This window comes from Pimephales promelas, chromosome 6 (genome assembly GCF_988280905.1).
Source record: "Pimephales promelas chromosome 6, fPimPro1.hap1.1, whole genome shotgun sequence".
NCBI classification, from domain to species: Eukaryota; Metazoa; Chordata; class Actinopteri; order Cypriniformes; family Leuciscidae; genus Pimephales; species Pimephales promelas.
In genome coordinates, this window is record NC_142774.1 from 8,869,428 (window position 1) to 8,895,845 (window position 26,418).

Sequence of the window (26,418 nt, forward strand, 5' to 3'; positions counted from 1 at the left end):
TGGCCATTGGCTTACACTCACGTCAATCGCTTTTTACGCCACAACGATAGGTTTACAGAAACGCCAATCTGACAATCCCGTCACCCTATTGGTTGATTCTTTTTCTATTTCCTGCAATCGTAAATCCCGCCTCCCAGTGTTTACGTCCGGGTCGGAAAGATGGCACGCTTGTGAGAAACATGTGAGATTTACTTTACATGAGAGCATTTTACGTTGATCCACACAAAGTTTTATAGCGTAAGTAAAATCAGCTGTTATTGCTGGGCTGGTTTAATGACCTAATTCGCGTCTCTAAATGTAAGGAACATGTTGTTTAAACGTTGTATTATAGTATAGGGTAAGGGTATAACATTATGTTGTGTATCTCATGTGTCGACATGCAGGCAGTTGTAGACATGTTATTTGTTCTTGGTCAATTTAAATAACGGTTAAATGAATTGCTGTAAAGATGGTTTTTAATGTCTAATAAGACTCGAAAATGTTTAATGGCTTTGTTTGTTTCTTGATTGGACCTCACTAACGTTAGAGCCCTTCTATTCAGGTAAATAGTAAAGAATGGCATCTATGGAGGAAGATTTCCCCCGTGGCGGTGCAGCGAAGAAGACCTCAGGGCCCAAACATGTTAAAACACATGACGTGGACAATCTTTTTGAAGTAAGATTATAGTGATGATGATGATGATGGTGGTGCTGACTAAAGCAGTTATTTTAATTAATATCAATGATCAAGCAGTTGCTTGCACTGATTGTTATGAGTGTAATGTGTATGAATGTTTTTTTTTCAGTCACGTGAAACACTGGTTAAGAAGAAGAAGAAGAAGGACGTGGACCATGATGAAGAGAGAACCCGTAAAAAACAGAAAGTGGATGAAGAGACTTTAAAACTTAATACTGCCACTTCTGTGGAAATTCTTCATCTTCGGGTAATTCTGTAGGAAAAAAAACATGACAATTCTATTTGGATTGAAGTAGTCAATGACTGGATCATTATTGCAGTAATTATTATGTTTCTCGCATGTTATATCTTAACAACACCTCTTGATTTAAATAAAATAACATTTAATTTTATCAAGAGGTGCATCAAGTTTTGGTCAAGATCTTGTATTGACAATGCCGGCACTCTGTAAAGTCTCCTCCAGCACATCCCAAAGACTTTCAATGACTTTAAGGTCTGAACTCAGAGCTGCAATAGAGTGATGATGTCACTTTGTAGGACAACTCAGAAATTAGCGGCGCATGGGTTCCCTCGATCGAAAAGTTATGCATTTTCCCCATACACTTTTGGAAAATCGCAAAAAATAAGATCTGTGTTTAACAAAATTTGTGACCCTTACGCGTTTTTTTCTATCAAGATAATCTTGATAGAAGCATCATTTTGAAGCCTATATAAAGTTTTTTAAAAACACAAGCAGACACAATAAAATTATTTCTGTATTTATGACGTCACCTTGTAGGCCAAAACGCATGAGTGAGTTCCCAATTTGAACATTTTTTTCACAATTTGAGCCTGATGAATTTAGACATTGCCATCCTGGAATATGACCATGATGTGTCCATCTTACATAAGAAATAAAAAGACACACACTCCATCAGTTAGGGTCAGAAGAACTGTTCCCAAACATATAACATGCTAAAAACATAATAATCACTGCAATAATGATCCAATGACTCTGAAGATTAAATCCAAACAATGACTTTTACTTTGTGTGTGTGTGTATGGAAATTGCACATGTGTCTGATCACTCAGGTTTCTTTCCCATTTCCTCTGTCTAGAATCTGAAGATTGGCACTCTGATGCTGGGTTGTGTGAAGGAAGTGTCAGAATTTGAGGTTGTAGTTGGTCTCCCAAGCGGTCTCGTTGGTTACCTGCCAATCTACAACATCTGTGACTCCTACACCAAGATTCTCAGTAACAGACTGGACTCTGAAGACAGTTCAGAGGTAACACAGCTGCACAAGGAAAGAAACTATATGCCAACATTGTTGTATTTGTAATGGTATAATGCATTTTGTTCATGTTTGTCTACTCTTCATAGGAAGTCGTCCCTCTCTCGCAACTACTTACTCCTGGAATGCTGGTCAGATGTGTTGTGTCGTCTTTAGAATCCGCTAAGGAGGGTCATGTTAGTCTTAAAGTGTCAGTCAACCCAAAAGATGTCAACAAGGTTTTGAGTTCAGGCACTTTGAAACCTGGAATGGTGAGTTTGCAGTCTTTCTTTAATATTATATGTTGTATAGTGTGTATGACCCAGTTTTGCTGAATCTTTTATGAGCTGAGATTAAATCCTCTTAACGTTCCAGACACTGAGTGGTTGTGTGGAGAGTGTGGAAGATCACGGATACCTGGTTGACATCGGAGTCATTGGCACTAAAGCATTCCTGCCCAAAAAGAGCATTGCCTCAAAACAAGGTAGAATCGTTCTTCTTCTTTTTTACATCTTTCTCGCAATGAATATAGCCAGGGTAGCTGGCTTTAAAGGGATACTCCACTTTTTTTGGAAATAGGCTCATTTTACAACACCCTGAGAGTTGAGTTTTACCATTTTCGAATCCATTCAGCCGATTTTCTGATATTTAGAAGAATATCAGTAACTAGACAGTTTCTGGTCTCATTGACTTCCATAGTAGGAAAAAAAATATTCTATGGAAGTCAATGAGACCAGAAACTGTCTAGTTACTGATATTCTTCTAAATATCAGAAAATCGGCTGAATGGATTCGAAAACGGTAAAACCCAACAATTTAACTCTGAGGGAGTGGTAAAATGAGCCCATTTCCAAAAAAAAGTGGACTATCCCAACAACTTAACATCTGATTTGTGTACATAAACTGTTTATCTTGGTTCAATGACACAAAGAATCATCCACATTATTAAGAATGCAATAGGATTACTGGTAGTTCGCTTACAAATTAAAATTGCCATAATTTATTCGCCTTCATTTACTTTCAAACATGTATGGCATGAACTAGTCCTAGAATTTAAAAAATAAAATACAAATGCTATTGACAATTTGACCTTTTAAATCAAATGTTATGCCATGATACAACAATAATAAAAGGATTTCTCATTTTTGTGTGGACTGTCCCTTTAAGGCTATGCCTGCGTTGGGATAAAAGCGGCATTATGATTGTACGTTTCCTGTTTATCTCAGATCTGAATGTGGGTCAGTACCTGTCGATCCTGATAGAGGAAGTCAAGAACGATGGACGTGTGGTGCGTCTGTGCCAGAATCCCCAGGTTCTCGCAAAGGCCACTGCTGTGGCTCAGCATGGATGGACTCTAGACACCCTCCTGCCCGGACTTCTGATCCGCGCATGCGTGAAGAGGGTAAGCAGGGTCCCCACAGATGCCTTTAAAAAGCCTTTCAAAATGTTATATCTCAAGTTTCATATTTTAAATGGCATAAGAAAAGTCTTGTGTCAAGAGGTCAGAAGGCCTTAAGGACCTTGCAGATGAAAAGGTTTAAGCGTGCAGTTTAATATAGGGTGCAACAGTCGGGACCGGAAGCAAAAACTTCATTCATTTTTTTCACAATAACTTATAAACCTATAAAGACAGCCTTCCTGTGAGCTATGAGGTTTGTAATTGATGGTGTTTGTTTCTGCTGAAGCTGTCAGCCCACATTATTTCAACATATTTTTAAATAACTGTTTAACAGTGAAAATTGTGGTAAAAACTACATTACCCATGATGCTCTAAAAAAATCCACCAATCAGAGAGTTAAAAGCCAGCAGAACACACTAAAAGGTCTATTTTTTAGCTCCGCCCACTCCCATGGAGCACTATGAATGATGTAATCGAGTCTAAATCTCACGCTCAAAATATATATGAACACTGTATATCTGTTCGCAATGATTCATGGGATTGTAGTTCTTTCCCTCCCTAAAGCTGTTAAGTACAGTCTTGTACCTTTTGTGTTTTTGTCTGATTTTCAAAAACAGGTTTGCTTCAAATCTTAGTTTGTAATGTCATGATTCACTTCGTAGCTGGTTGGCTTGGTTCTTGGGTTATAGCGCTTTAACGAAGAGTTTTTTTTAAAAAAAAAAATCCTTATGGGAGAAATGAATGTAAAAAATACTTCTGGAACCAACGCTGCTGAAGACGTGTGTGGCCTCTATAGCACTCAATGGTTAATAATAAAATACTTATCCCAGTTTAATGTATGACTGCAAGATATATTTTGAATTTCCTTTTTACAAGTTGTTCTAGATCAATGTCTTTTTTTAGACATTGATGTATGTCCATTGATGTTTTGTCATGCTAGGTTACTCCTCACGGGCTTATCGTGACGTTTCTTTCATCTTTCACCGGAGTGGTTGATTTTCTTCACCTTGATGAGGACAAGGCATCGACCTACAGCCAAGGACAGGAGGTAAGATTCCAAAGACCATATTAACAGTGCTTCAAAATGGTTGCTTATCGTTTTAGTTTGTGTTTCTGCCTGAAACATTTGGTTCTCAGAAGGGTTGTTATTTTTAACTAAATCTATTAACTCTTTTTTTGAAATAAAGCTACAATTATATCTAATTTATAAGGAAAAAATGCAATTCATGACCTCAAGTAATAAAAATGACAAAAGCACAAAACAAACATACTAAAAATGCAACTAAAATGATAATAAAAACTGCAATAATATATAAATAATACTAAAATAACAGTCAGTAAATACGTTCTTTCTGCATTTTCCCACTGTTTCTAGGTCCTGGCAAGGGTTGTGCATGTGGAGCCGTCCACACGGCATGTGAGCCTGTCCCTGCGCAGTCATCTCCTGCCACCAGGGGGCGCTGTGCTGGATGTGTTCTGCACAGAGCGGATAGGTGAGGTGGTGCAGGGCTGCAAGATTACTGATCTGCACTATCACTCAGGAGCCGTGATTAAGATGCCCGACGGTATCACTGCCTTTGTGCATGTGAGTACAAATATATCATATTTTCTTTTAATTTAAAATTTTTTGTAATTTTGTTGGGTTTTTTTTTTTTTTTTGGACAGTTTTATTATATATTTTTTTAACCCTAAAACCATATTCTGGACAAATGTGGGCAAAATAGTTTTGATTTATTTTTAAAAAATACTTACTTTGATCTGAGCGGTATAAGACTTAGCTTCTTTTCCTAAATTTGCGTCCTGAACACACACAATTTTTTTTTTTTTTTGATGCAATTCTACAATGTTAAGTGGGTGAAAAAAACTCTTTAATCTTGTATGTGGGTCAAAAATGGGCACCCATAGAAATGAATGGGAAAAACTGTAATTTAGAGCATTCTAAAATAAGCCAAAATAAGACACCAGAGCTGTGTCTGAAATCGCTCCCTATCCACTAAATAGTGCACTATATCGGGTGTCGGCCATTTTGTAGTGGTGTCCGAATTCTGAGTGAACGACATCATTCCCTACATTCATTCACTACTTTTACCCACAATCCTCTCTGAATTCGAGTGTACATTCGATGTACACTCGCTGAAGCCCTATTTCCCACAATCCAATGCGGAGAGAACTGAGCGCGCATGAAAGTTCGGCGCGAGCAAGTTTAAACCAGAGATTACATTACATCCAGTGGAGGATTTGAAAAATGTCCGTTAATCGTCGTTTTGAACATAATAACGGTCGCCGGAGGGCGCTCGACGACACGTCATCTGTGAACGTGAGAGTTAATGTACAATTTCAGTCGATGAAACTACAAAGCTGGCACGGAGGTATAATTACAAAATAAAGTCATTATGATTGTTATTGTTGTTAATATTATTTTATAAAGTAGGTAATGTAAGATAAAAGGAGTTTTATCAGTATGCGTGACGAAGCCTTTTCTGCGACAGCTCCAACTCTCCGACGCACAGTGTAAACGTCAGCGTCCGAATTCACTCACTTCATCTCCTTCACTCCTTGCAGATATAGTGCACTCAAATGCCATACACTATATAGGGATTAGTGAATGAGTGAACGAGTGAGCGGTTTCAGACACAGCTCAGTTGACTGCAAAGTCACTTCATCTTTAGGTTTTAGCTCTAAGAACGTATAGGAATGATATTTAATGTCGTTAAAAAATAAAACATAAAAATAAGCATAATTTACATAGAAAATATGGCACTTTTTGAAGTAAATAAATTAAAAAAAAAAATACCCCCAAAATAAAAAAACACCATAAATGGATAGACAAAACTTAATTGAAGACAGTGCTATAAAGTGAATACGGTTTGAGGGCTACATATAGATTTGTATTTTTCTTTTAGTTATTGCTGTCTTGTTAGATTGCTAAAATTATTTATTAAAATATTTTACTTTATTTCAGTTAACTTTTATTTTATTTCAAGTTTTATATGGTTTTAGTTTGTTGTAGTTAACTTTAGTAACCCTGGTAGTACCTTTTACAAGCCAATTGCTAATGATTTCATGAAAGTCTATTAAACGTAATCTAAAAATAATTAAATATTAAATAAATATTTAATGAAGTAAGTTAGTATTTTTATCCATTTATAGTGCTTGATTTGTGTGTTATTAGGCAGGGATTTGGCAGTGTATTTAAATTAGAAACAATTAAATATAGTTCTCATTTTTGTATTATACCTGTTTAAGTATTCATTAATTCATCAAATTCACTAAAAATGAACCTTCATTATAAAACCGACCTAAGATCAGTTAAAGGGTTAATAGTTTACCCAAAAATGAGAATTATCCCATGATTTACTCACCCTCAAGCTATCTCGTGTGTTTGACTTTCACACAATCAGGGTTATATTAAAAATATCCATTCTGTGGGTCTGATGAGATTTTATTTGCTTTTTGGATGTAGAAAAACCTCATGAAGGAGCCAAAAGAAGAGTTCAACCCAAACCACTTGCTGTCCCAGTCTGAACACTCTCTGAGAATCGTAGATTACAGTCCTATGGAGCAAATTCACATGGTCACACTGCGCAGGTGGGTTGATATGACCTTGCTAGGGTGTTCTGGCTGGTTCGTGTTCTGATCTGTTACTCTGTTTTCTTTTGTTTTACAGGAGCATTATTGAAATGACCTTCTTCCGATATCAAGACATCAAAGTGGGACAAATAATTGAGGTGGGCAAGACTAAAAAAAAGTAATGAATCTGCTGCAAATGTCACATAAAAGAGTGAATGTAATGGGTTGCTTCTGGTTTTCAGGGTAAAGTTGCGGATTTGCAGGAACATGGCGTTTTCGTGAGGATAACGGACCACATCAGAGGAATGATACCCAGAATTCACCTTGCCGATGTCGTCCTAAAGAACCCAGAGAAGATGTTTTATGAGGGCTTGAAAGTCAAGTGCAGGGTGAGGCTTTTTAACCAGCGATAATAAAATCAGCAGCATTTTGTTCTGTATTATTATTATTATTATTATTAGTCATACCATTCAAGTTCAAAAGTGACATTGAGATAAATGATAAATGCTGTTCTTTTGAAGTTTCTATTAGGCATGTGTCGGTATGAGATTTTGACTGTGTGATAACCTTAAGGCCCGTACACACCGTATATCAGATTAAATAAATCATTGAATTCTTCTTATTTTAATATAAATAAATCCAGTCACTTAAGTGAGTCTGCAGAAAGAAATACATTATTTTCTGTGGAAAGAAAAACAACTTGCAGTCACTTGAGTGAGCAAGGCATGTGATCAGCTAATGACAATTTTTTTTAAATTAATAAATATAGAAATATCTTACTATTACAGTAATATTGTAATATACACAACTGTACTGTAATATATGTATGCATATATACATATGCTCACACATTTTTTTTTACCTTTTCATTACATATACATGCATATATATTACCTTTTAAAATGTATGAATTTATTTTTTTATAAATTGTATTGTATATATTAGTATGTATGCATGTATACCGATATTTAATGCAACCTGGGGTGTCACTAAAACTGTACATATGTAGCCTATCTTCTTATTATTTTTACTTGGATTTTTTTAGGTATTATCAATGGATGTTCAGAAAAAGAGGTTGATGCTGACCAGGAAAAAGGCCCTTGTGGAGTCCCAACTCCCAATCTTCCAGTCCTACTCTGATGCCAAGGTGGGCCGCATCTCTCACGGCGTCATCGTGTTTGTGAAGAAGTTTGGCTGTATAGTCCGGTTCTTTGGAGATGTGAAGGGTCTGGTTCCTGTGGGGGAGCTGTCCACCGAGCGTGTGGAAAATCCAGAAGGCCTCTTCTTCATTGGCCAGGTCAGAGCAATATTTTAAAATTGTGAAGTGCGTCTAGTTAATTTTTTATTTTTTTTTATGTTAGGGTTTTGTTAGTAATGATTCTTCTTTAGAATATAACAAGAATTAATGACATTTTAAATGGATATATTTCACAAAATAACAGTTTTTACTGTGATCAAATATTTCCATATTTAAAATAAAATGCTATTAAAAATTATTGCAGTCACACGTTTCTGCGTGTCTTGAAGTGTTTTCATCTTCAGTTCACACTAATTAACACTTTGCGGGGGGTTTTTTTTTTTTTGCAGGTTGTTCAGGCCAAAGTCTTGAGGTGTGACCCGGAAAATAAGAAGTTATGTTTATCCTTCAAGGCCGTTACTGAGGGAGATATAAAGGTGGAGCAGACTGAGAAAGTTGACTTTGTGATTGGAAAGGTAATTTGTCTGAAACAACTTTTTAAACTTATCTTTGCAAACCACAGGAAAGTGAAAAAAAATCATTACTACATATTTCTGTCATTTTCTATTTAGGCAGTCAATGTAAGAGTTTGCCGCAAAGTCCTGGATGGTCTGGAAGTCTCCATTGTTCCTGAAGAGGCTCCAGCTTTCATACCCATAGTGCATCTCTCTGATCATGTGACCAACTGCCTTTCCCTGTGGATGGCGTTGGAGGAGGGTGACACCATCTCTAATGTAATGTGTCTCAGCAAGAACAAGAAGAAGGGAATTGTATCCTCACACAACCATTCTTATCTGTCAGTAAAAATAAGTCGTTTAGCAACTAAAAAAAATCTCCATTCGAGCTGCACGATTAGTCATTAAAAGATTGCGACCTTGATTCAAACACGTGTTCAGAGAGAGTAGTTTTCATGTATAGATATAAAACACATGTACTGAGATAAGTTAAGAGTTTAGATATAAACACACAGTAGCAAAATACATTGAATTAACTTTAAAAAGTAATTGCAAATAAAGTTTGTATCAAATATGTCATTACACCAGTAGGTGGTGACAAGTGACTGTTAAAAAAAATTGTCAGTGACTAATTCATTCATTGAAATGCTCATTCATCCAGTAATTAAACAAGTCAAGGCTAAATGAGTGAATACTTCATTCAAGAGATTTTTTTCCAAAATGCTCATTCATAGAGTGAAAAAGAAAGTGAAGTGTTTGGCTGCATCCGAAATCACATGCTCTCTATAGTAAAGGCCGCTAAAAATGTTAGGTTTTTTTTTTTATATAGTATGAATGTGATTCGGTCGTTCTACATTCATTGTCATTCACCTCCATTCATAAATCCTCTCTCATGGGCCTCATGGGATAGTAAAGTGTCCATCATACACACACTTCAGAATCTCACTGGAAGAAGTGTGTCATTTGGGTACTTTTTCTTTGAATTTGGACATATTACTTTTGTCACATACTGTTTTTTGCCTAGTATATATAGTAGGGAAGTATGTGATGTTGGATGCAGCCTTTATAAGTGAGTCATTCATTCAAGAAATATGTTAAAAAATGCTGATCTAGTGAAGAAACTTGATGTCTTGATAAGGAAGTCATTAAATCATTCATTCAAACCGATTTAAAAAAAAAATCATATTAGTTCAATTTATATATATATATATATATATCAGCAATTAACATTTTGTCACAATCAATCCTAAATGACGTTATCTTGTTTAGTTGTCTTCATAATCGTGGGAGAATCTATATATTTTAAACTTTTGTCCAGAATCATGCGGCTTTAATTTGCTCATACCGTTCAGTTCTTCTTAACCGAGTCCTGTTCAGACTCTCACCAAGAAACCCCTCCTGAAGGCCTGTCTGGAGGACGGCAACATCCCGCAGAGGTTCTCTGAGCTCCAGGTGGGGATGCAGATGCTGGGCTGGGTGAAGAACATCATGCCTTATGGAGTCTTCATCGATTTCCCCTACGGACTCTTCGGCCTCGCTCCTAAAGATGTATGTTTGCATTTTGGTTGTTTGCATAGTTTTTTGTGTGAAAATCACACTGTCTACATGTTTAATGACATTAGTTGGGGCACGCATCAACACCAAATATATTTACTCGCCCTCATGTTGTTCCAAACTTGTATGAATTTCTTTTCAATGCTGAACACAAAAAGATAATTTCAAGAATGTGAGTAAACAAACTGTGGATAGGCCCCATTGACTTCAATTGATTTTGAACATCTTTTTGGGGTGAACTATCCCTTAACGGTCCATTTGAAATAGCTTTGTCTATGAATGTCTACTTGCCTTACATTATGATCATTGTAAATGAAACCTTCACTTAAGCCCTATTCGGACGCGACCAGTTTAACATGGGGTGGTGGAGTAACTATCACCAGAGCTTCTCAATAATTTTAGTCCCGTCCTAATGTGACATCTCAGTAATTATTACGGACAATGTCAGTAAAGATTACTGCGACTTTTACCTTCAGTGAAAAGGTCCGGAAAAATTACCTCAGGTAATGCTAATCCCGTGCGAATAGACCGGCTGTAAATATGTACTTAACTATTCCGTCATTTCCTTTTAAAAAGTAGTTTTCCTTGGTTTTTTCGAGTATGGAGGCGCTTGAAAAAGCTTTCAGTTGTGTACAAGTCTGTGGCAAAACTCAAGTGTTTTACATTACATTCAGATCAAAAAGAAGGTCGAAAGCACTTTTTAGAGGCACAAAACTTATTTTAGCATTAAATAAGTACCTTACCAACATAATACAATCTGAATTTATTTAATTCATCTGACCTGACCTTACTGTTTTATATATACATATATACGTTATATAATCATGTGATTACACGCATATCAGGAAGCCACGTAATAAATATTGAGATCATTACTGAGATATCTTATCCCGTGAGAATTGTCGGCCATTATTATTACAGACGTCCTGTAGTCAAATGACATAACCCCACCTCTCCATGTTAAACTAGTCCCGTCCGAATAAGGCTCTAATCAACATTAGCCAATTTAGACATTTATTCAAACCAGTCGAATCTGTAGGCATTGCAGGAACACAAAGTACAAACTCAATATTATAAACAAAATTCCTCAAATAATTTAGTTAAAGGACAAGTTCGGTATTTTACAGTTAAAGCCCTGTTTTAAGATCGTTTCTGATGAAATAGAATGGTTAAGATTTGTTTTTTTAGACAGATGCTGCCGTCCCAAGAATTTTCAGTTCACAATGGTTGCATATGTGCACAGGAACAATCCTTCATAAAACGCTTAAAACTTTAGTTTACAAGACGTGAAACTCGTCGAGTGGTCTGGGGTGTTTACTGATATGCTGCTCACACAAAAATCGCTGCAAAAGATGCTTGTGCAGATGTGATGATGTGTTTCAATCTCATTGTAGGCTATGGCTGACCAGTTCATCACAAACACATCAGGCATCTTTGAGATCGGCCGGTCGGTTGTTGCCCTAGTGACCCATCTGGACGAAGAAAAGCAAAGGTTTTTGGTCAGCCTGAAGGTGTCGGAATTGAGTCTCTTTGAGCAAGGTGCCCACGCCAGACTGATCCAGGGTCTGAAGGAAAGGAAGTCCATCTTTGAAATGGTTTCTGGCAGAGGTATGAGTGTAGGCTCTGATCAACAACAAACAATAGGTTGTCTGACTTCTGTTTTCCGCTCTTTGGACTATATTTTAGTGTTTCTAATCGAGTTATCCAACTCTCTGTGTGTCTCCAGGGGGGTCTGAAGTCCTACAACAGCTCTCTGCTGTGTCGCTCGGAGATAAAATCAAGGTGACGGTGGGAGATACCAGAGAGGACGGCTCAGTCACACTGACCTCAGATCGGCTCAGTGAAGCCACTGTGTTGGCCTCAAAGTCCCACACAGAAGGTGAGGACCGAATTTATTTTAAATAAGGTTCTGTTTATTATAACAAAACTGCCCTCCAAATGTAATTAGTTTGTAATTAAAAATGATTTTAAACTAATTTTCTACTATGTTAGGGTCTTATTTTTTAATAGCAAAGTTAAAATAATTCTCACACCCCTATTTTTGGTCTGCCATTCTTTTACTTTTGTATTTTGTTACCTTGTAAGGCTACATTTTTACTGTTCAGTCACTTAAAAACAGCAAAACCAACTTGAAAAAATCACAATAAAATCAAAAATTGTGATTTTCCTAAAAAATACAGTAATATGATATTTTTTTTTTCCTTATCCCCTACCCCTAATTCAAACTGGTAATTGAGTTCTTGCTTTTGTCTTAGACTGAAAAATACCGTGTATCTACAGTGTTAAAGTGTCATATTAGTATTATTTATTTAGTATTATAGTCTGTATTCATATTTTTAAGTGGTTTTTCTTTAATATTTGTAGTTTTTTTTTAGTTGTAGTAATTTTATTTTTATTTAGCTTTCAATTATCTTAGTTATTTTAGTACACTTAGTTGCGTGAGGTAACATTTATAATTTTTCGTTTAAGTAATCTAATATTTTTATTGTTATTTCAGCTTTATTTCAATGACTGAAAATAAGGCCGGGCAATGATTAATCGCGATTAATCGTATCCAAAAAAAAAAAAAGTTTTTATTTTTAGTTTACGTAATATATGTGTGTAATGTGTATTATTATTTTGTATATATAAATACACACACATGCATGTATATATTTAAGAAATTTTTGCATGTATATACTTGATATATATTTTTACATGATTTATGTTAAATATTAATATTTTATATATTAGCAACACATTTTTCTTAATTTCTTCATTTTTCATGTGTTTTTTTTATACAAAATAGTTATACATTATGTACAATAATATATTATGTGAACACAAACTTTTTATTTTGGATGCGATTAATCGTTACCAAGCCCTAACTGAAAACAAATTTTAATAATTTTTGTTTACAAGAACAACTGTTCAGCATCAGCAGAATAATAGAAATGTTCATGAACGTCCATTAGAACTGAACTATGGTTTGGTTCCAAATGTAACCGATTAGTGATGCTCATATTGGACTGTCTACATGTCTGGACATATAAACGGCCTTTAAAAGTTCAAAAAGTGGTTGTACGTACATGTGCAGATCTTTACATGGATGGATAACATGCTAGTTCTCGCATAACTAGATTTGTGTGAATGTTTCAGGCGTGAATGTGACTCCGGGCTGCAAATTCAGCGCAGTGATTCTCCATGTTGACCCTTTAAAGTCTGAGGTCCAGGTGTCGCTGCTTCCTAAGTTGATCACAAACAAGAAGAAGGTAAGCAATACTTCCAGCTCTGAATATCCACAGCATCTTACTTGTTCAGGAAAGTCTGTTAAAATTGATCCTTTGTGTTTTACATCAGTTGACAAAGGACTCCAAGCTCACTGCAACAATCCAGTACACCGATACAGACTTTGCTGTCGTCTCATTGGGCGACACTGGTCACCTGACCATCATTCCCCTTAAGACTCACTTAAATAACATCTTGGATTCAAAGAAGTTTTCAGTTGGTTCCCACATGAACGTGACCGTGGAGGACCCGAGCAGCGAGGAATTAGGAGGACTTCCTCTTGTAGCGTGGCAGCACCATGATACCAAACACAAGCAGTCCAGATCCAAGAGCAAAGGTCAATCCCGTGAGCTCATTCTTGGGGAAGTGATGACGGTCACAGTAAAGAAGTTGAAACCCATGAACGTGCTGGTGACGCTGCCGTCGGGGACCACAGGAAGTATCCATGTGTCTCAGATAGAGGAGTCTCCTGCGGTCGGCAGCTTCCCAACATCGTCCCTGAAGGTCGGGACAGAGGTCGAAGCCAGAGTGATTGGAGGGCACACAGTTCGTGGTCACAAGTAAATGCAGCAGTGTTACTTCGCCGATTTTTTCTATCACTGTTGTGTTGTTACAATGTTGGTACTAGTATATGTAAATGAACAATGTTTAGTCGTTCTCAGTGTTACCTGGACAGAGAAATTCACCTCTATTTTTCAGCCTAAGCCTTTTGACCACTCCAGGGCTTTCATGAAAACTACAGATTCTATTTCTGTGTTTTTATATCCCTGCGTGACAGACAGAGGGTTAATATCGGTAACCAGACAGTTGATGGACCCCAATGGGGTCATTTAAATTTCTATAGTAGGAAAAAAAATACTATGGAAGTCAATGGGGTCCATCAACTGTCTCGTTACCGACATTCTTCAAAATATCTTTCTTTGTGTTCAGCAGAAGAGAGAGAAATTCATACAGGTTTGAAACAACTTGAGGTCGAGTAAATTATGACCAGATTTAATATTTTGGGTGAACTATCTCTTTAAGCATTATCTTTAAGTTTTCATGAAATACTAGCATTCAACAGTTTGGGGTATAAACATTTACTCTTTATAATTCATTGCATCATTTTGACTAAAGCAACGTTCTATTTGACTCCAGTAAATGTATCCATAGCAGACTGGGGGGTGGCAACATGCCCAGTGCATTATGGGTGTTGAAATTTTCCTGCCTATTTGGCAAGAGGGAAGACGGCAGCATTTTTCTATGCTTTCTTTATTCAGGTAGCACTGATTTCTAAATGTATTTTGCATTTGTGTGTGTGTGTGTGTGTGTGTGTGTGTGTATATATATATATATATAATCTTTAAATGCTTTGGCTTTATTTTATAAAATAGTTTTCAATTGTATTCATTTTTAATTATTGTTTTGTATTTTATTTATTTTTAAATGCTTTTTTGTGTATTTTATTATTATAAAATAAAAATATAATGATATAATTATAAAAATATAACATAATAATATAATAATTATTATTATAAAATAAATATTTTTATTTATTTTATTATTTTAGCGGTTTTATGGCACAAAGGGTTTATTTGACTGTTTCTATTTGCATATTTACCAATGACTCATATTTCGTATTATATAATTTTGTACATAGTTTGTTTAATTTTGTGGCTCAATGTGAGGAATATGCTACATTTTGCAACATGAAGTTTTGGAGGGAAGAAAAATAATTATCATTCTTGTAATTTGATTGAAATCACATTTTAATGTTGCAGTTGAGACTTGAGTTTTATTTACTTGCCAAAGGCACTTTTTACTCTTTGACGCTTGAAGAGTGTTAATTGTCAAATGAGAAAAAAAGTCAAAACCATCAATGCATAAAACAATACTTTTCATTGGTGCTACAGTGATAATGTCAGGTTTTATGGACACTTTAAAGTTTTATTTGATATTTGGGTAGCAATTTTTTTTTTTTTTGGCAAAGCATTGATTTTAGTTGATTATTCTCATGAAATATTCTCTATCAACAGTTTCCTGCCAATCTCTCACCCAAACTTTGGTGTTTCCATACCTGAACTCAGTCTTCTGCCCAGGTATACATTGCTACAGCTCTCCATACATTAATATATGTGAGACAGCAGCATATGGCAACAGTTGCAACAAACATTAGCTGTCTTTGTGCGTTTTATATTCTTTTTTTTGCGGTTGTACAGACTTCACTCTTTCTATTTCAGAACACTGAAAGCTGGTGACAAGCAGTCAGTTGAGACAAACTTCACACCTGGAGATGAAGTCTTGTGCTTCCCGTCAACGGTAACTTTTGGAATCTGAAGAACAGCAAATACACTTGAAAAACAGCATGAACTGTTGAAGTCATTTTTTGCCTTTTTTTCAGTACAACGAAGGGAAAAAAATGTTGGAAGTTGATGTGAGGCCCAACCTCACTGGAACCGTTGAGCTGTTCGCCATGATTAAAAAACCTGGGGTGAGAATCGAATTGTTTTTCTTGCTTGTTAAGTTTAGTATTTTAAAAGCAACGTGTTGCAAGATTGCGTTGCTCTTACAAAAAGTATTTCCTTTGTATTTGGCAGTAAATTAAATAAACGGGAACATACGTTCATTTCATGAAAAATGTAATGGTAAATTATTAATATTTAATTATTACTTTTTTTAGTTTACTCATTTTAGTCATTTTTAATGCTTTATGCGCTGATTTACTGCATAGAAGGTGGACATATTATTATTAATTTTTTTTTTACATTTTCAACATTCTTTAGGGTGTAATGTTTCTGTTTGAGCATGAAAAAAGTCTGCAAAGTCATTCCAGAGGGAGTTATTCTCTATATCAGTGTGCACTGTTTCTGAACTCCCTAAAAAGCCCCGATTGTAGTCTTGAGTATCTTCCGGGAACAAACACGACAAAAAAATCCTTTTAAGTAATTCCTAATTATTTACCCAACCCTGTAGCCACACAGGGTGTGTAAAAGAGACAGGCGTCTATTTGGGACTCGGCTATTATTTGTTGTTTTACAGTAATGGGTCCTCTTTAAATGAATGTGGTAACAAACAAGCTATAACTTACTTTCACATTTTGTTTTCCCACAGCAAGCTAATCAACCAAAGAAGCTGTTTAAACCAGGACAGACCGTTTCTGCAAAGATTGTTGGTGTTAGTTTCAACAAGAATCAACCACGGCTTTCTCTGTCACTCACAGGTATTGTCGTTTTATCTGGAGTCATAACTATACTCCGTCTGAGGAGATTTCCAAGCTCATGTTTTCTCTTTGTTATAACAAACGCTGAGCAGGGTTCCCACTGGTCCTTGAAATTTTTGAAATTTTGGGAATCTGAAAACAAAAATTCAAGGACCTGGAAAGTTTTTGAAAATAAACATCCATATATACATGTCCTTGAAAGTATCTATATTATTCCCTCCTGATCGCTATTATTTCGACCAACACTTCGTGGCCTGTGCATACTAGCTTGCTTGGTTTACATTAGTTACATGCATTTATGCGTTTCGTTAAAGGGTTAGTTCACCCAAAAATGAAAATTCTGTCAGTATTTACTCACCCTCATGTTGTTTTTTTGTTCTGCTGAACACAAAGAAAGATATTTGGAAGAATGTTTTAATCAAACAGATCTCATTCCCCATTGACTACCATAGTATGTATTTTTCCTATATGGTAGTCAATGGGGAATGAGATCTGTTTGATTAAAACATTCTTCCAAATATCTTCCTTTGTGTATAAAATAACAAATAAACACATAGAGGTTTGGAACAACATGAGGGTGGGTAAATAAATAATGACAGAATTTTCATTTTTGGGTGAACTAACCCTTTAAGTTTTTCCCGTGTGAGGTACTTTGTGTTGTATTTTGGCATGACATTCACATATGCACGAAACTATTACGATAACGTTTCACACACCGTGAAATATTGCAAAAATAGTCTAAAACTGCTAAAACGATGTAACCTTGGTCTCACTTGAAATGTGTCCCAACATTTAGTGCTTGAATTTGACAGTATTAGACCTGGAAAGTCCTTGAAAGGTCCTTGAATTTTAAGTTAACCATGGTGTGGGAATCCTGGCTGAGTCACATTTTACTTGATGTTGTGGTCCTGCCGTCATGACGCACGTTGCAGTCATCCCTCGAGTCTCTTTAGCGTTTCCTGTGTGTGTCGTTGCTGTAGGGATGTACAAGCTGGAGCAAGGGTTGGTCACTATGGCGACGGTTCGGAAAGTTGAGCCTCACCAGGGATTGTCGCTTCATCTCCCTTTTGAGAATTGGGGTTTTGCTTCGGTAACGGATCTCTCCGATGCGTATGCTGACAACCCACTGGAGCCCTACAAACAGGGCCAACTAGTCCGGTGAGTCATGAGTCATGACCTAGCTGGAATTGTTTGTGATTTTTCCTACAAGGAAGCTCTAAAATGTGTGTGTGCATGTCTTGTTTCCAGGTGCTATATTATTGAGGAGCTGAAAGAGAGGAACTTCAGCGTTTCATTACGCCCCTCCAGGTATATTATCAAGTGTCATTTAAGAAATGAGAAACTGGTTGAAGATCTGCTATTACTTTTCACTTTTGAAACATGATGACCTTTTCAGCCATCACATTTATTTATTTATTTATTTATTTTTATTTGACATTTGTTTTTATTGATAATCAATTGCTAAAACTTATAAGATGTCGGTATCTCAGACTATAAATACAAATAAAACTTGCTACATTACCTTAAAGGAGTTGTTCACTTTTAAAAAAAAAAACTTTTGCTGATAATTTACTCACCCCCATGTCATCCAAGATGTCCATGTCATTCTTTCTTCAGTCGAAAAGAAATTAAGGTTTTTGATAAAAACATTCCAGGATTTTCTCCATATAATGGACTTCAATGGGAACCAAACGGTTCAAGGTCCAAAAGACAGTTTCAGTTCAAACTGCGAACTGTTCAAAGGGCTTTAAACGATTCCAGATGATGAATAGGGTCTTATCAAGCGAAATGATCGCTCATTTAAAAAATAAATTACAAAGTTTAAGTTTTATAAGCTCAAATGCTCGCTTTGATCTCATGCACATTTGTGACTCTCCTTTTCGAACTTGTTCATCAAAATGAACAAATCTTTTTTCGAGTCATTTCGTTGATTTTGTTCGTTGAATCAACCAAATGACTCAAAAAAAGATTCGTTCATCTTGATGAACGAGTAGACAGAACAGAGCAAGGCGAGCATTTGAGCTTATAAAACTTAAACGTTTTTATTTATTTTTTAAATGAGCAAACGTTTCGCTTGATAAGACCCTTATTCATCGTCTGGAATCGTTTAAAGCCCTTTGAACAGTTTGCACTGAAACTGTGTTTTGGACCTTGAACCGTTTGGTTCCCAGTAAAGTGCATTATATGGAGAAAAATAAAATAATTAAAAAATGACTTTTTGACTGAAGAAAGACAGACATGGATATCTTGGATGACATGGGGGTGAGTAAATTATCAACAAAAGTTTTTTTTTTTTTTTTAAGTGAACTACTCTAGCTGTAACAATAATAGTTTGATTTGCAATTACTCAAAGTTTAGTTCACCCAAAAATGAAAGCCAAACACAATCTGAGTTATAATGTTACCTGTTTTTTTTGAAGCCCAAAAAAGAGCATCCATCCATCATAAAGGTAATACATACGTCTCCAGGGGGTTAATAAAGGCCTCATGTGTTTTATAGGAAACCTATCCATATTTATAACTTTATAAACTAAAATCACTGGCTTCCGATAACAGCCATAAGCGAGTCTCCATCAGAAGAATGACCTCTGACACGAGGCTGCAAGCATGTGGCCATTTAGAAATGAACCTTTTTCCATCCTGTATTTTGTTTTCTAACTGTCGTTACTACATTGAATGTAATAAGTAAACATTAAGAAAGACACAGCTGTGATTTGTGCTCCTCTTATCCTGAGAAACCAGCAGAAGAGCATGATGTGTAGCCCATTATACGGACCCATTAGACCCACATCATCTGTTGCTTTCTTCTCCGAATATTGAGAACATCTGGCGTACATCTGCAGAATTGTGCACATGATGGCAATCCTTTTTTTTTCTTTTGGCCACTAGTCTTGCAAGTCATTTGAAACTATTAAATAATTCATCAAAACATCCTGCTCTCATGTAGACATCTAACAAACCATTCCCATTTGTTGTCATTACAAAGAAACATTTATAAAGAGTTCTTTACCTGACTTCAGGTTTGCTATGTGCTAGATTTCAGTATGAAAAGGAGTTGGTTTAGTTTTATTGTATTGTGGCAATCATTTTTGACAATTAACTAATTTGTATTATTGTTATTTATTCATTCTTCCCTTTCTGCAGATTGCATAAGGACAAGCAAGATATTACAGACCCAGACATTGAGTCAATTTCCGATATAAAAGAGGGCCAGACTATCCGAGGATATGTGACGTCTATTAACGATAAAGGCATATTTGTGAGGTATAGCATCTACGGCTGTCAAACGATTAATCGCGATTAATCGGATCCAAAATAAAAGTTTGTGGTTTACATAATATATGTGGGTGCAATGTGTATAATTATTTTATACATATATATATATATAAATTACACACATGCATGTAGAAATATTTTCATGTATATACTGTATATAGATTTATATATAGTTTATATTATATATAAATATTTTATATATAAATCATATTTTTTCTTAAATATACATTCATGTGTGTGTGTGTGTGTGTTTATATATATATATATATATATATATACACAAAATATTTATACACAGTGCACCCACATATATTATGTAAACACAAACTTTTATTTTGGATGCTATTAATCGCGATTAATCGTTTGACAGCCCTAATAGCATCTTTTGATGCACATATTTTTAATGAAGTTAAAAATTCTAGTCTCCTGAGTTGAATTAAAATAATATTTCTTTTATTAAAGGTTATCAAGGGCCATCACTGGAAGAGTTCAGTTCCAACACGCTACAAAATACTTCATGAACGACCCAAAATCTATTTCTGAATACATTACCCTGAATTCACTGGTGACGGCCAAGGTTCTCAGGTAATGTTTCTCTAACTTCACATAAAGTCCTAACCTAGCCTTTCATTTCACTGAAAATAACCTAGTTATTTTGTAATTCATTTTTATATCTATTTCATTTCAGTGTGAACGCAGAGAACAGCCACGTGAACCTGTCGCTCCTGTCGGGGGACACTGGGAAACCAGATCTACTTCCCAAATCTCTTGATCTAAAACTACGTCTGACAGGAGAGAAGAAAGTGAAATATGACGAAAAAACTGCCGAAAGGAAACGGGCTCTTTCTGAAAGCCAAGTAAGTGTGTGTGTGTGTGTGTGTGTGTGTGTTTGTCTGTTAGTTTTGAAGAGGATGGATTTGACCCTGTGTTTTATCCCTGTAGCAACAAGACGATGAGACAGTTGGACAGAAGATAAAAAGGAAAAAAGATGAAGAACGCCCAGTGAAGGGAGAACACACAGAAGAGAAGAAAACCCTAAAAGAGAAGGAGAAGAAGAAGAAGAAGAAAAAGAAAGCAAATACCGAGGACAGTGACAGTGGTGTAGATGTGTTTTTCAGAGAGAAGGAAGAAACTACAGTGGATAAAAAGTGTGGCCAAGTAAAGGTGACGCATCTCTTTTCAGAACAATGTGATATGAGATATAGGTGAACAACTTCCTCTCTGGTATGTAACGCAACTGTTGTCTGAATGTTTAGGGTAAACATGAGGAAACGGAACAAAAACGGCTGCAGGTGACATTTGGCTTTCCGTGGGAATCAACGCTGGGATCTTTAACACCTTTTGCCGCAGTAGACGACACCCTTGAATCCAGTGAGGATGAGCAGGAAGTCACGAGCAAGGTGAACTCACACATGCATCAAAACTAAATTGCTCCCGTGTAGACTATTGTACTGAGTCCCCAAAGGCAGGTACAAAAATATGAAACGGAAGGAAAGAATCGCATTCCAAAACTATTGCGTTCACCGAGAAACGTTGTGTTCGCACTGAAATATAGTTTTTACTTCCGGAACATGAACACCACTTTTCCAAAATAAACGCAAAGCTTCTTACCGTACGTTCACACCGCTGCCGATGAGAGCGGCAAAATTCGTGGAAAGATTCGTGGACGCTCTGATGCTCTGACGTAGATCGAATGCGTGATCTTTTTTTAAACTATTTTAAGGGGCTGCAAAGCAAACAAACATAACGATTGTTATTTTTGCTGAAAATTGATCGTTGGAAAGAACTTAAAAATTATAGTGACATGTTTACTAATGAAATAAATTAAAAGCCATTTGTGTGGTGTGGCTTTTGTGTTCATGGTTAAGTGCTATTATAATATGCATTCCCGCTGAAAAAAAGTGTTGTAGCACGAAAATCTTGCCTATAAATAGTGTTGCGCGCCCTCTTATCAAATTCAAATGATCAACCTCCTCTATTTTGCTTGGGAACTAATGTGGTCAGAACCAAAGTTTACAGGACTGCATTCTCTCAAACGGAGAACTTCTACATTCCGATTGGTTGCCGTCGAACCGCGTCATTGGTTAATACCATAAAGTTGACCTGATTTCAACTCTCCTCGCCGCTCTCACCATCCAAGACACGGCACCCTCGTCGGAGCTTGGAGGACGCAAAAATTTACGAACAAACGCAAATTTTCATGGTGGAACGAAGAACTTTTGTAAACAAATGCAAATTTTCTCAAGGAGGACTCAAAAGTTTTGCGAACCAGACTGATCTCATGAAGTAGCGTGTGTATGTCACGCCAATTCGTATTTCCATTTTTGCCGTGTTATCAAGACGCATAATCGCTTTTCAGCGTGTTTATGAACGCCGTTGACTTAACGTTTCTTGGGGGATGCAAAAGTTGCATTCATTCCCGCTCTTGAGCCATGGATTGCATCAATTGAAGTTACTCCCATGTAGACTATTTAAAGGGATACTCTACTTTTTTTGGAAATAGGCTCATTTTACAACTCCCCCAGAGTTAAACAGTTGGGTTTTACCGTTTTCGAATGTATTCAGCCGATTTTTTTTTTTTTTTTTTTATATATATATTTAGAAGAATATCAGTAACCAGACAGTTTCTGGTCTCATTGACTTCCATAGTATATTTTTTTTCCTACTATGGAAGTCAATGAGACCAGAAACTGTCTGGTTACTGATATTCTTCTAAATATTAGAAAATTGTCTGAATGGATTTGAAAACGGTAAAACTCAACTGTTTAACTCTAGGGGAGCGGTAAAATGAGCCTATTTCCAAAAAAAAAAAAAAAGTGGAGTTTCCCTTTAATATAACAGCACAGAAAAAAATGAAGGTTAAAGGTGCACACACTGAAAAGAAATTGTGAAACAATTTTCACTCAAAAATTACTAATAAATTTCACAAAAAACTAAAGAAATGGCAAGAAGCACATTGAATTAAACATGAAATTTTGAAGTAGTAATCTGTTTTATTTACAACTTAGAAAATTGTTTGTTTTTTACTACGCATTGCCTGCAAACACACCGTAAACGGCTCCTTTTTCTCTCCAGCCCGTGAAAAAGTCCCGTAAGGAGTTAAAGCAGGAGCAGCAGAATTCGGAGCAGCGGCTCAGCAAGCTGGAGACGGAGCTCATGGACACATCTGCACGACCCGACAGCTATACGGCGTTTGAGCGTCTGCTCCTGTCGTCTCCGGACAGCTCCCTCCTCTGGCTGCAGTACATGGCTTTCCATCTGCAGGCCACGGAGATCGAGCAGGCGCGCGCAGTCGCAGAGAGAGCCCTCAAAACCATCTCCTTCAGGTCAAACACTTTAGTTTATATGGTTGCCATTCAGGGCTTGAGAACTTTTTTTCTCACTAGTCACTGTGGCTTGTGGATTTCCAAAGTTACTAGCCACTCTGCATTTTCACTGGCCACACTGACATCAATACCATAGGGAAAAACTGCCATATAGATGTTTTTTATATTATCTCATTATTTGGCAGCTGGGTCAAATGTAGTTTTATATAGCCAATATACTTGTCTTTATGTGCACGCTCTTTGGGTGTGAGCACAAAATCTGCGGGAATGAGTAAAATTATGCTCAATATGCATAATCCCACACTGAAATTCAAGCCCTGTAACAGAAACAATATTGAAGAGTCAAGTGAGGCATGTTTGTGTGTAACTCGCTGTTGGAGAGAGTGAGAACGTGTATCCTGTCAAAGTATCTATAGTATCTAGCTTTTGAAAAAAAGTAAAAAATTAATTTTATAAAATTGAACCCGCCAAAGTGGCTAGTAGGTGTGATTGCCTTAAACACCACTGCTGAAATCCAAGCCCTGTTGCCATTAAATAAATACAACCTACGTACACAAACTGCTTCAGGAAACCTGTTTGAAAGCAGTCATTATTGAGTGTAGTTGCAAAGAAATGACACTTTGAATTAAAGGATTATTGTGTGTTGCTCTGCCCCCTTTTAGCATATATGTTTTGAAAAACATCCCAATGAAATCAAATTTTACAACTATTAACCAGTTTGTTTGTGTGTTTAGAGAGGAACAGGAAAAGCTGAACGTGTGGGTGGCCATGTTGAATCTGGAGAACATGTACGGGACACCAGACAGTTTGCAGAAGATCTTTGAACGGGCCATCCAATACTGTGAACCTCTTCCTGTGTACCAGCAGCTTGCCGACGTTTATGCCAAGTCGGACAAGATCAAAGTGAGCATTATGTCTGGTGACGTGATCTGATTGGTGGTTAGTTGGGACGCACTGATGTGATATGGGTGGGGGTTGGGTGGTATGACCAAAATTTTACATCACAGCAACTTACACTCCTATTTAAAAGTAAGGGGTTTTTATAAATAGTTTTTATTGCATGACTGCATAAATAGTTTTTATTTTATTTATATGACTGACAGACAACAACGGTTTGACCTAAAAATATCAAAATTGAAACTACTGTGGAAACAAAGACTTTGGAAATCAAAAACAAGTGTTTATATTGGCCACATTAGTTCTCAATATCAGTAATAAAAAAGGGATTTTTTTCCTAATATTGGGTTATACTAATATGGCCACCAATATATTGTGTATCCCAAGTTGTTTTGTTGGTCAGTTAGTTATGTCAAAGTTGAAACTCTGCATAACAGTATTAAACTTTTTGTATGCTCTGTGTGTAGGAGGCTGAGAGTCTTTATAAAAACATGGTGAAACGCTTCAGACAGGAGAAATCTGTATATCTGAGTTACGGCACCTTCCTGCTACGCCAGCGTCAGAGCGACGCTGCAAATGTCCTCCTTCAGAAGGCGCTGCAGAGCCTGTCCAATAAAGATCGTGAGTGCAAGCTACATATCATGTCTGTGGGAATCTGAAAAAGCTATTTAAATGATATCCAGACCCTCCACGTTGCATGTTAGCAGCTCATGCATGGTTTCCTTTCCAGACGTGGACCTGATTGCCAAGTTTGCCCGGTTGGAGTTTCAGTACGGGAATACTGAGAAAGGCAAATCCATGTTTGACAAGGTCCTGAGTACCTACCCCAAACGCACAGACCTGTGGTCCGTCTTCATAGATCTGATGGTGAAGCATGGCTCTCAGAGGGAAGTGAGGTAAGCAGACCTGTAGGCTAGGAATTGTACTTCATGTAGTCCATATTCATTTTTAAACCCTTTTAATCATCCAATTTAACCAATTACATTATTGGTTTTGTTTTAAATTAGTTTAAAATAATTACTTATTTGGTAGTTACAAATAAGCCCTCATATTGGCCGTCAATATTGTAAAAAAAATAAATAAATAAATAAAAAATTTAAACTGATAGTCAAGTTAAAAGTTTTTAAAGTTAAAAAGTGTATTAATTTTGATTTTGTTTTAAATACTGTTTTTTATTAAGTTTTTATTTTACATTTTGAAACTATTGCATTCATTTTTATTTATTTTATGTACCTTATTTACTGTAATTACTTTTTATTGTACATTTTATTAATGTATTTTTTAGGGCTGTCAAATGATTAATCACGATTAATCGCATCCAAAATAAAAGTTTGTGTTTACATAATATATATGGGTGCACTGTGTAGAATTATTTTGTATATATATATATATAAATACACACGCACGCATGAATATTTAAGAAAAGGATATTATTTATATATAAAATATTGATATTTAAATATAATAGAAATTATATATAAATCTATATACAGTATATACATGAAAATATTTTTTAAATGTATACAAGCATGTGTGTGTATTTATTTATTTATATATATATATATATATATAATTATACACAGTGCACCCACATATATTATTTAAACACAAACTTTTATTTTGGATGCGATTAATTGTTTGACAGCCCTAGTATTTTTATATAGATTTTTGACATTTTATATTATATGTAGGACTGCATTGATATGAACATTTTGGCCGATAATGATAATTCTTTGTTTATTTTAAATTCGATAGACGATATATTGGCCGATAAATTTTTAAGTTTAATAGAATATTGTAAATTTGGTTCTCAATTCTTGTTCTTGGCACAACACTTATTTGAAAATACCTCCTGTTCCCTTTAGGGAGCTTTTTGACCGTGTGATTCACCTGAGCGTGTCGGTGAAGAAGATCAAGTTCTTCTTCAAGCGGTACCTAGAGTACGAGAAGGCAAACGGCACACCTGAGACCATCCAGGCTGTCAAACAGAAAGCGGTGGAATACGTAGAGTCGAAAGGAGCCGAAGCCGCCAGCTAGAACCATCTATTTTACATCAGGATTAAGATGAAACAAATATCTGTGGACAAAGAAATTTTTCTCCCACCCATTTTTTGCCTTGTACGCCTATTAACATATTTCCTGAGGTGCATTTGTGTGCATTTCCTGACATATAAATAGCCAGTTTTTCCCTCTTTGACTAAATGATGATCATGGATTTTTATATATATATATATATAAAAGAAAAATAGTGTTGTAATAGAAGAATTCAGGTTTTGCAATAAATTCTGCTATCTAAAGCTCCAGAAATCTTTATC

General features: G+C 36.1%; 1 protein-coding gene across 2 annotated transcripts; it reads left to right on the top strand.

Annotated features, from left to right (window-relative positions):
* Positions 1–128: 128 nt before the first annotated feature.
* pdcd11 (programmed cell death 11) lies at positions 129–26,400 on the top strand. Of its 2 annotated transcripts, none has more exons than XM_039688552.2 (36): positions 129–237; positions 542–654; positions 785–922; positions 1,773–1,940; positions 2,036–2,197; positions 2,301–2,409; positions 3,151–3,326; positions 4,264–4,371; positions 4,699–4,908; positions 6,787–6,911; positions 6,991–7,051; positions 7,136–7,282; positions 7,939–8,190; positions 8,481–8,606; positions 8,703–8,900; positions 9,963–10,133; positions 11,534–11,747; positions 11,866–12,018; positions 13,278–13,390; positions 13,479–13,966; positions 15,422–15,484; positions 15,626–15,704; positions 15,787–15,876; positions 16,497–16,605; positions 17,586–17,763; positions 17,854–17,913; positions 19,749–19,868; positions 20,343–20,465; positions 20,569–20,737; positions 20,823–21,044; positions 21,137–21,280; positions 22,956–23,206; positions 23,941–24,109; positions 24,571–24,724; positions 24,834–24,999; positions 25,969–26,400. In XM_039688552.2, exons 2-36 carry the CDS (start codon positions 556–558, stop codon positions 26,138–26,140), a joined length of 5,487 nt encoding a protein of 1,828 aa, XP_039544486.2. In that variant the 5' UTR covers positions 129–237; positions 542–555; the 3' UTR covers positions 26,141–26,400. The 2 variants fall into 2 exon arrangements, with proteins under 2 accessions (XP_039544486.2, XP_088988182.1); XM_089132056.1 differs by having other exon boundaries at positions 163–181.
* The last annotated feature ends 18 nt before the right edge of the window (positions 26,401–26,418 follow it).

Coding starts and splice junctions, on each gene's coding strand:
- pdcd11 (XM_039688552.2), top strand. CDS start 556: ATGGCATCTATGGAGGAAGATTTCCCCCGTGGCGGTGCAGCGAAGAAG. Junction 1,941..2,035: donor ACTCTGAAGACAGTTCAGAG/GTAACACAGCTG, acceptor TACTCTTCATAG/GAAGTCGTCCCTCTCTCGCA. Junction 3,327..4,263: donor TCCGCGCATGCGTGAAGAGG/GTAAGCAGGGTC, acceptor TTGTCATGCTAG/GTTACTCCTCACGGGCTTAT.